Raw genomic sequence first — 10575 nt, forward strand, 5'->3', positions numbered from 1 at the left:
AACAAACAAAATGCCTAATAGAGAAAATTTAAACACATTTTCCCTCTAAGATCAGGAATAAGGCAAGGATGTTCCCTCTCAATATTGCTACTTAATATACAGCTGGCCAATGCTGTAAGGAAAGAAAAAGAAATGAGATGTAAGTTTTGGAAGAAACTGATAAAAACCCATTTGTAAATGATATGTCTGACTACCTTAAGGAACTAACAATGACCAGAAAAACTGTTAGGAACACTAAGAGAGTTCGGCAAGGTTTCCAGATCAACCTATAAAAAACATTTCTCTACAATAAGAAAATAAAGTATCTAGGAAAGAATTTAACCAATACAAAAGACTTCTATAAGAAAAGAATTGGGGGCTTCCCTGGTGGCGCAGTGGTTAAGAATCCGCCTGCCAACATGGGACACAGGTTCGAGCCCTGGTCTGGGAAGATCCCACATGCTGCGGAGCAACTAAGCCCGTGCACCACAACTACTGAGCCTGCACTCTAGAGCCCGTGAGCCACAACTACTGAAGCCCGCATGCCACAACTACTGAAGCCTGCGCACCTAGAGCCTGTGCTCTGCAACGAGAAGCCGCCACAGTGAGAAGCCCTCACACCACAACGAAGGGTAGCCCCCACTCGCTGCAACTAGAGAAAGCCTGCACGCAGCAACGAAGACCCAACGCCGCCAAAAAATAAATAAATAAATAAATAAAATCTATTTAAAAAAAATTTTTAACTCTAATAACAAATACTGTAGGTGATCTGAATAAAAGGAGACATCTCATGCTCTTTGCTGGGAAGATTTCGTGATGTATTAGCTATGTATTGGTAACAAATTACACCCAGGCTTAAAACAATAATCATTATCTCAGTTTCAGAGGGTCAGAATTCTGGGAGTGGCTTAGCTGGGTGGTCCTGAACCTGAGTCTCTCATGAGATTGCAGTCAGGATGTGGAAGGGGGCTGCAGTCATCTGAAGGCTTCACTCCACTTCCAAGAAGGCCCACTCACATAGCTGTTAGCAGGAGGCTTCAGTTCCTCCATAGGGCTGCTGCATGAAGTACCAGGTACCGTCCCACAGAGAAAGCAGTCTGTGTGAAAGCAGGAAACCGAAGTGCCTTTTATGACCTAGTTTTGGAAGTGACGTGCTCATTCTGTGCATTACAAGTGAGTCAGAAGTCCAGCCTACCCTCAAGGGCAAGGGAACTAGGCTCCAACTCTTGAAGGGGGCATTATCAAAGAGTTTGTGAACATATCTTAAAACCTCCACAGGTAATATTATTAAGATATTATTTTGCCCCAAATCTATTAATTCAATGCAATCCCAACAAAACTCCCATTAGTTTTTTTGTTTGTTTTTTTTGTTTGTTTTTTGTTTTGGCCACACTGCACAGCTTGTGGGATCTTAGTTCCCCGACCAGGGATCGAACCCGGGCCCCAGGAATGAAAGCACAGAGTATTAACCACTGGACCGCCAGGGAATTCCCACAGATGGAATAAAAACATAATGCTGGTTGAAAAAAAGAGTAAAAAAAACCAAAAACAAATGACACTAATATTTAAATTAAAAGCATACCAAGGGACTTCCCTCGTGGTCCAATGGGTAAGACTCTGCGCTCCCAATGCAGAGGGCCTGGATTCGATCCCTGGTCAGGGAACTAGATCCTGCATGCATGCTGCAACTAAAGAGTTCGCATGCCCCAACCAAGAAGTCTGCATGCTGCAACTAAGATCCTGTATGCCACAACTAAGACCCGGCGCAGCCTAAATAAATACTTTTTTAAAAAAGCATACACAAAAACGCACATTTTATATGAAATCACACCAAGAGATACACATTAAACCCAGTAAAATAGTTAACTGTGGGAGGAAGAGAATGATAGTTGGGCGCAGGAATAAAAGAATAAATAAAATGAGAGGCTTTGCATAGAACAACCATGACGATGTGTCATGAACTGTGAAATATGATCAGAGCTCAGACACTTTGAGAGGTAAATAAGTACCTCTAATTTTTGCATGGGGGCTCAGATTATCAGAGGGCTAAGACTAGCACGTATGTGGACAATGTGAAATCTCTTCACGTCCATCCTGGGCATAGAAGTCTGGATATGGCAAAAGCCAGACAAGTCCATTTTGTGGATGCATACCATACCGTACTCCAAAAGTTAAATCTAGTCTGTATTTGGGGTGCTGACCCTTAGCAGGCTGGACAAGTCCATTCTATGGATGACATATTTAGAGTCTCTGAGGGCAAACTAACCCATTCTTCCTTGATGGGGAGTTCAGAAACGAAAAGTCTGTTAAATCCATTCATTGTAAAGGTAGCTCAGACACTCAGAAGGCTGAACAAGAACAAACTGTGGGGAGTGGGCTCAGACACTCTTTGCTTTGGATAAGTCCATTATGTATTGTGAAAGTCCTTTCTGTGGATCAAGGGTTCAGCAACTCTGAGTGACAGCAAATAATCGTTCTGTTGGATTGGGATTTACTCCTTCTGGAGATTGAAGCATCCTCTTCTGTAGAAGGCACCTCAGGCGGTCCACTGGTAGGGAATTCGAGAAACTGGCTTCAGAAGGCTGTCAGATAAGGATGAGGGCTGAAGTTATAAATGAGAAGGAACGATGCCAGGGAAAAGGGTCCCATAACAGGTGGCTAGATGTTGGGCACAGAGAAGGAAACGTAGGGGTCAGAGTCAGGGACTAACAAACAAAGGGTCTGATGTTAAGGACTGTGAAGGGCGATGACGTCAGGGACAGTGGGGAGATAAAACATCGAGGCCTCGGAAGGTATGAGGTTAGAGGACTAGAAGGTGAAAGAGGTTATCAGAGGACGGTAATTATGTCCTCAGGGACCTAGAGGAAGACGTCAAAACCAATGGGGGAGACGACGTCAAGGATGGTGAGGGTGATGTCCGGGACGGAAATGCGTGTTACAGCGAAAAGGCTCGTGCGTGTAAGGGATGAAGACGGCTGGGGCCTGTGGAGAGACGCTGATGTCCGGGGGCACAAACTACACAAACCTCGCCTCCATTCCCGGAAGCGTGCTGAGCGCATCGATCCCTTTGCATTGCCGTCCCTTCCTCCCACCCCGCCCCCTCACTGGCCTCAGCCAATGAGCGCGCACGCAGGCACGCGTGGCGGACGATCCGTGACGTGACGCTACGTACGCTTTATCAGGAGTCTTCCCGCGCGGCGCCCTTCCCAGTCTCTCGGCTTCTTGGCGGTAGCTGTCTCTTCGGCGTTTTACTTAAATTCCAGGTAAGCAGCGTGTGTTTTGCGGAGCGACCGCTCTTCGCCCCACTGACGTGTGCCACGCCGGGCGAGAGCGAGGTGCGCGAGTGGGGAGAGTACCGGCTTCTGACACGTAGGCTTGGGTTTCTTTGGGGCGGGTGGGTCCCGTGCTCGGAGGTGACACTTTTTGGTTGGTGCGAGGCTGGCGCGCTACATCCGAGTGCGAGGAAAGCCGGGAGGGGCTGGCGGCGTGGCTGGTGGCGGTGACCGCGCGACAGCGGAGACCTGGGTGGGGGTGGGGGTTTTCGTACGTTACCGCCGCCATCTTGTTTTGCGGGTGAGGAGGGAGCGCAAGGGTGTTCTGGGCATGCGCGGCCGCACAAAATGACGGGCGCGGTGGCGGGGGATGTTGTGGGCATGCGCGAAGGCGGCCCCCAAATGGCTTCCTCGCTGAGTTCGCCCCGTAGGTTCCCGCCTGTTTGGCCTTTCTGTGTTTCTCCGTAGTTACTCCTTATTTTGTTCCTTTTGTCTCTTCTGTGTTCTCTTCTCTTCTCTTTATCTTTTCTCATTTCTCCAATCTCTTTCTCCCGTCTACACTGCGTTTTCCACTCTTCTCCATATTCTTCCCACAGGACTTGAATTTACCGCCATGTCCTCTGAAGAAGGGAAGCTCTTCGTGGGAGGGCTCAACTTCAACACTGATGAGCAGGCTCTGGAAGACCACTTCAGCAGCTTCGGACCTATTTCTGAGGGTGAGACATGGACCAGACACGTGATGGGGGCGGTGTGTGGAGGAAAGTCTGGGGCCCATGCGTTTCAGGAAACAGGAAAAAAGGGTCAGGACCCCAGGCCTTTACATTAATGCTCTCCTGCTTTTGTCCCTAGGTCTAAGACTGAGAACTCGATAACTTTCCATTGAGGATTGGTGGGAGGAGGGTCCAACTCGCTTTGCCACTTGTCCTCTTAACTCTCTCCTTTCTCCTCTCTCCCTTTTCCAGTGGTTGTTGTCAAGGACCGGGAGACTCAGCGATCCCGGGGTTTTGGCTTCATCACCTTCACCAATCCAGAGCATGCCTCAGATGCCATGAGAGCCATGAATGGAGAGGTGAGGCCGCCTACCTGCATAGGGGCCCTGCTCCCATCTGTCACTTCGACCATTCTTTCTGTTTTTCCCTCTGTGTCTGCTAGGGGCAGCGCGGCCACCAAGCTCCGCAGTGCCCACTCACAGGAGCGTGACTGCCTTCTGTTCTAGGGGGTGGAGGGCAGCGGCAGACAGAGCCGGGCTGCCTGGGAGGCGACGACTGGTCCTGCATGAGGCCGAGAAGCCACCTGTGGATGGTTGACCTGCTCTGGGCTTAGGTAGTAGAGTCTGCAGACCTGTGGGCCTGGCCCGGAGAGGACCTCGTGAGTCTTCTGGGATGGACTCTGAAGCCTCAAACCAAGAGAGGTGTCTATCTAGCCCTAATAGTCGGGCAGCTTAGAGGAGTGGGGAGGAGAACTCAACCTGAGTTCAGTCAAGATGTAAGTAGTAGCAGGGGGAACACGGTGGATTCAGGTCATTTTGTGGGATTCTGTAGCTCCTGATAAAGCCATTCTGGTCAAAGGAGCTTGTTTTGGAATGTGGCACCCAGAAGCTGGTGCCCAGCAGGAATTTCTGGGCTCTTTTGCCCACCTGCACAGCCCGCTCTTACCTCATCCCTGCTCTGTTTGACCACCAACCCATCCATCCTCCTTGTGTCTCCCCACACCTAGTCTCTGGACGGTCGTCAGATCCGTGTAGACCACGCGGGCAAGTCGGCCCGGGGAACAAGAGGGGGTGCCTTTGGGGCCTATGGGCGTGGTCGCAGCTACTCTAGAGGTAAGTGCAGTGGTAAGTTTGATCATGGGATATGGAGGAGAGTTGCCTGCTGGACAATTGCCATTTGAATATTTTTTATCTGCTGTAGGTGGTGGGGACCAGGGCTATGGAAGTGGCAGGTATGACAGCCGACCTGGAGGATATGGATATGGATATGGAAGGTCCAGAGACTATGGCGGCAGGTGGGTAGCCAAGGGGTTGGGGTACTCTGGTGGTGCTCTTCCCTCTCCCCAAGATCTCAGCTCAGCTGCCTGAGTATTCATACATTTCTTACTGTGGTGCTTCTAGTGTTTGCTTTTACAAATTATAATGAAACTACAAAATAAGTGTGAAACAATAATTTGGGTTAAATATAACAACAAGTTATTAGGTCATATAATTGCAATGTACAGTAGACGGTGACACATGTTTATTGTACTGTTTTGATTAATTGTGTGTACTAATGTTTAATATGGTTTAAAATGCTATACTTAAGTTATACATGATGGGATTATTTGATGTTTACTTCGTATTCATGTTTAATATATCTCATTTTACACGTTAAAGTTTATATTACAGTACATAAAAAATGTGACAGGATTTGTAAGTGTACGTGGTTTTTAGTATTATCAGAAGGTGTATATAAGATGTTCCTGTGATACTACTCTGTATGTTTTTTCCCAGAAGCCAGGGTGGTTATGACCGCTACTCAGGAGGAAATTACAGGGATAATTATGACAACTGAGATGAGGCATGCACACCTAATGTAGGTGAGGCTTCTGTGTTGCCACCGAGCAGACTTCTGTGTACCAGTCCTGTCCCTCTCATTTTTCTCCTGCCTATGCATACCTCAACAAGCCCACCTGACACCATTCCTAGGCCTTGCTCTCAGGTGCCTGTTAAAGGCTAGTCTGCTTTGGCGCGGGGTGGGGGGGTGTCAAACCTGTTTTGTCTGTAATCATCTACTCCTATTGAGCATGAAAGAGGTGGAGGGGTGTCCCTGTTGTCTAGCCTTTCAGCATCCTCATCAACCCTGGGAAGTGAGCATGTTAGCCTATTCCCAACATCACAATTCTCCCCCTTCTTACTGTTCTCAGATACACAAGGAATAAAACTTCTTCTGATCCAGGACCATCCCTCCAAATGGCTGTATTTATAAAGATTTTTGGAGCTGCACTGAAACATCTGTTTTAGTTACATCAATTTTTTTTTTGAGTAGAGCTCCCAAGGTAGCTTGTTAAAGACCTTTCAGAAAGTTCCATGTGTTTTTTTAAATTTTTCTCCCATTTAAAGACAAATTGTGAGACATTTGTGGAGTCTGGATATTTTTTCCTTTTTTACCAGTTTTTTAGTTCGGGCTCTCAGGAATGTTGGTTCTGGCAAAAAATGTTTGGCCAGACTGATTTTTTTAAATAATGTGCATCTAGGAACATTTTAAACACCTGTACACAATGTTTAATCATGATTAGGAAGCAATTTCTGACTGTAACTATAAGAAATGAAGAACATGATTACTTAGAGGTGTTTTTTACTCCAGATCTCTGCCTTGATTATATAGAAGTTTCTTAAAAATATTTGTGTGTCATTTTTTTTTAATACTGGAAGAAAAAAATATTCTGTTGTGTTTCATGTAGCGTTTAGGATGTCTTTCACCGAGTTGATTAAAAAGATGAAATCTGAAAACAAATCGATATTGATAGTGCTTTTTCCTTACTCAAATTAAGGTATAGAGGCTTATTACAAATTAAAAATAGAAGGTCAAGAGGGAGACTGAGAAAAAGATTTAGTTAGGGGGTGGGCAGGGACTGCCGAAAGGGTAGAGACCTTGAGTTCGAAGTTTGGTTGAGTTTGGGATTGGTTTTGGTATACATAAGGCTTGTGGGAAGGGTGGGGAGTCCAGGTGAAATCCCCTCATGGCTGGAATTGGGTTTCCTGAGATGGTCTCTTGGTCCCGTTGTGATCATCTCGGTGTCACCTTTGGAATGACTGCTTGGGTTTGAATCTCCCTGTCTTTGAGCATCAGGTAGGTGCCCTCCTCACAAGATTGTCCTGAGAATGTAGGCTAAATCCTGCCATAAAGAGTGGTGCCAGCTCCTGAAATACTGGGGGTGGGGGCAGGTACAGTAAACTCACCTTGGTGTGAGGGACACAGGAGAATCCTGGTTTGAAAACAGGGTTCTAGGAGCACAGCCTCTGGGTTCTGATTCCTGGATTCAAATCCAGGCTCTGCTGCTTTCCACTTATTTGACCTTCAGTGAGTCATTTAACCTCATGTCTCTCAGCCTCATGGACAATTTACATTTTCTGTTGGGGGGGTCAAGTGCATTTAATAAGCATGTTTATAGCTGTTAAAAACAGTTAGCAAAGGCATCAGCCACAGGCGTTCAGTCTTCCATGGTGGTGTGAGGGTCTGAAGTGGTAAAGTGGTAGTTCCTCAGTTTTAACTCCCTTTAGTCATGGTTCTGGTGCCTGCATTGGAGCCCCATGGGCTCTAACCCTCTTTAGAGTTTCTGATCAGCTATGTCCTTTGCCTCTAACTGGCAGATGCTGAGCCAAGTACCACCAGATTGTAAGTTTCAGGACATCCTAAACTGCCTTATTCACTCATTCATGGGGCAGGTGTTAATGGACTGAATGTGTACTTTTCCCAATGTGATGGTATTAGGAGGTGAGGCCTTTGTGGGGGGTGATTAGAGTTAGATGAGGTCATGAGGGCTCCACCCTCATGATGGGATTAGTGCCCTTATAATAGTCACTAAGAAAGCTTGCTTCAATCTCCTGCTCTCCACCATGTGAGGATACAATGAGAAGTTGGCAGTCTGCAATCTAGAAAGCTCTCCCCCAGGAGAGCTTGGCCATGCTGGCACCCTGATCTAGGACTCCAGCCTCGAGAAGTATGGGAAATTTCTGTTTATAAACCACCCAGTATATGGTGTTGTTAAACGGCAACCAGAGCTGACAGGTTACATGGGTCCCTGTATCGTGAGAGTTCCAGTATTGATGGCCTGTCTCCTGTGCCTCCCAGCTAGTTGGGACAGGCCCCAGGACCATTCCTCCCATCCAGTCATGAATTTGTTTTGCCAGGTGGATGGAGACTTGGGAACTTCAGAGACCTGCCTGGCCCGCTGATCCAGGCCCAGGTAAAGGGACGTTGTGGCTACTCCTTACTGGTTGAGTACTCAGTCTAAGGCGTTCTGTGCTGGGCCTCCAGGGAATTAAGGCTGTGGGATCTGGCAGGAGGACTACTGTTACTCCCTAGGGTGGGGGGCACCTCTGCATCCTACCTCTCAGGAAGTAAAATGTCCGTCTCGCAATGTGGCCTGAGACAGGATCCCATAATCACTAAGTTCCTGCAACAAAATGATCCCCTAAGTGACATCAACAAAAACCATAAATGTCCTTTCAGAAGGTGCTGTGTAGTAATCCAGTCTTGGGAGGCCCAGTGTCTTGTTTACTTGCTCTAAGGAAAGGGGCCTAGAAGACACAGTTTTCTTTGGCACATACTCAGCAATACAATTTCTGGACTTGAGATTCAAAACCCTTATTAAAAGCTTATTAGTTCTCTTCACTTTGACCAGAATCTCACTAGTGTGCATGTTTCCCAAGAACCCACTGAGACCAGAAACACATTCAAAGGTGGTTTGAGAACCTGTGTCCCAAAGCTTGTGAAGACCAGACCCCTGGCCTACAAGTATTTGTATTTTCAATCCCTGGATCTTGCCTACCCCCCACCAAACTTGACACAAACATCTCACAGACACCCCCCCCTACCCATTTTGAGGTCCAAAAGAAATCCCAAGCCCTGCCCCTCTCACCACATGTGGCGGAAGTCACAGACCCTGCTTCCTAGCTTAGTTTTTTTATCTGCCTCAGGTTCAACATGTGCAAAATGGGAATAATAGTGCCACCTCACAGAGCGGTACTGGAGGTGACGTTTAGAACAAGGTAGGTCTGTGATGCTACCCCCACACCTTGCCCTACATTCTGGTTTTGGGGATGTAAACTTTCAAAAAGCTTTTTAAAATAAGTTGCTGTAAATACTTTAGGTATGTAAGAAAGCATATCGGGTAACAGTGGGCAGTGTTCCTTCCACTCCTGCTTTTGGAGACAAAGCATGCCACAGTTCCTGCCCAGCTGCATTCCTCTTCCACCTCTCACCCCTCTCCAGGCTAGCATGATCCCTTATAATTCAAAGTGCACAGAGATCTGCGAAACTAAAAGTCGTTTTATTTCAAATTCAGTGACAAGACCTGAAGCTTTTCATAATCTCTTTTTTCCCACTTAGTGTGAGTATGTATGCAATATACTGCAGAAGTATTAGTGTTAGGTTATGGAGAACTGCCCTAGAGTCTATGGGACATGGGTTTCAACATAACCAGTGAAGGCACAAAGAAACCTAAGCCTTCTAAATTGTTGAAAACAATCTGTGGCATTGTTCTGTGTAAACATTTCTAATATGCTGTTCTAAATTCAATTTTAAGCTTCCTTCAAGTAAAATTCAGAAAGTTTTCTTTACTCTGTCTACTTAATAGTCATTCAAGCACAGAACTTGTGGTCTCCATTTTAAACTTTGACTGCAATCCTTAGTAAGAAGTACATTTTTTAAAATTGGGATACAGTCTACGCATTTGTCTATTTAAGTGGAAGAAAGGTTTAATGAATTAAATGTGCAAAATGCCCTGATGTTTTCTAGTTTGTTATATTTTAATAACAGTTGGCTCCAAACCACTCAAATGCCTATGGAGCCTGCAGTTTAGAAAATGCAGTGTGTTTATAATTGTTGAACCTGGGTGATAAGTACATGGAAGTACATTAAATCAATACTATTGTAAGTTTGAGATTTTCCATAATAAAAAGTTAAAAGAAAACTGTTAGGGGTGTGGTTTGTTAGACCTTTGCGTTGGCATGGGAAGTGGATGGCATGGTCAGCTGTTTTTGGCTGGCTTGCCCCTGTTCCCCAAAGCCTTCTCCATTGTTACAGGCATTTCTATTCCAAGGGCCTCAAGAAACCCTGCAATGCTAGCTTGTATTTCTTGACATCTGACAATATTTTCCAGATGCTGGTCCTAGGGAATTCCCTGGTGGTCCAGTGGTTGGGGCTCTGCACTTCCACTTCAGAGGTCACGGGTTCGATCCCTGGTCGGGGAACTAAGATCCTGCATGCCATGCTGCGTGGCCAAAAAAACAAACAAAACCAGATACAGGTCCTAGAACCCCTTCCTGTCTCTCCTCACCAATCACAGCCCTCAGGACCCCTCTGGCTTCTCCAGGCAGATGGACCATTCCTTTGCCCAGCAACAGAGGTCCTGCCTGCCTTCCTTCAAAACCCAGGACCTCTTAGAAACCTTTCTCCTTAAGGGTAAAATGGGGATCATACCCATTGAATGAGTCAAGACATGGGAAACACCTAGAACAGTGTCTGGTAGTTACGTGTAGTCAATAAATGTTAGCAAGCATTTGTTACGTGTGCCAGATAATAATAGTAGGAACACAGCAACAGATAACAACAAATTTCTTTGCTTA

At 46.3% G+C, this 10575-nt stretch overlaps 1 protein-coding gene and 1 long non-coding RNA gene across 3 annotated transcripts; one reads left to right on the top strand and one right to left on the bottom strand.

Annotated features, from left to right (window-relative positions):
* Nucleotides 1–1776: 1776 nt before the first annotated feature.
* On the bottom strand, nt 1777–3274 carry LOC309652651. Its single transcript, XR_014258851.1, has 2 exons — nt 3152–3274; nt 1777–2561 (listed from the first exon to the last, which is right to left on the bottom strand). It is a non-coding gene; the product is annotated as an uncharacterized lncRNA (long non-coding RNA).
* On the top strand, nt 3117–6739 carry RBM3 (RNA binding motif protein 3). 2 transcript variants are annotated; one of them, XM_082446692.1, is made up of 7 exons: nt 3117–3242; nt 3848–3967; nt 4214–4320; nt 4968–5073; nt 5162–5255; nt 5737–5822; nt 6150–6739. In XM_082446692.1, exons 2-6 carry the CDS (start codon nt 3865–3867, stop codon nt 5795–5797), a joined length of 471 nt encoding a protein of 156 aa, XP_082302818.1. In that variant the 5' UTR covers nt 3117–3242; nt 3848–3864; the 3' UTR covers nt 5798–5822; nt 6150–6739. The 2 variants fall into 2 exon arrangements, with proteins under 2 accessions (XP_082302818.1, XP_082302819.1); XM_082446693.1 differs by having other exon boundaries at nt 5740–5822.
* The last annotated feature ends 3836 nt before the right edge of the window (nt 6740–10575 follow it).

The sequence above is a fragment of the Balaenoptera physalus genome (assembly GCF_965194825.1).
Source record: "Balaenoptera physalus genome assembly, chromosome: X".
NCBI classification, from domain to species: domain Eukaryota; kingdom Metazoa; phylum Chordata; class Mammalia; order Artiodactyla; family Balaenopteridae; genus Balaenoptera; species Balaenoptera physalus.

What these genes read in the sequence shown, in the direction of transcription:
- RBM3 (XM_082446692.1), top strand. Translation starts at nt 3,865, where the DNA reads ATGTCCTCTGAAGAAGGGAAGCTCTTCGTGGGAGGGCTCAACTTCAAC. An exon ending in TGGTCGCAGCTACTCTAGAG is followed by an intron (nt 5,074 to 5,161) that starts GTAAGTGCAGTG and finishes TATCTGCTGTAG; the next exon opens with GTGGTGGGGACCAGGGCTAT. An exon ending in TCCAGAGACTATGGCGGCAG is followed by an intron (nt 5,256 to 5,736) that starts GTGGGTAGCCAA and finishes GTTTTTTCCCAG; the next exon opens with AAGCCAGGGTGGTTATGACC.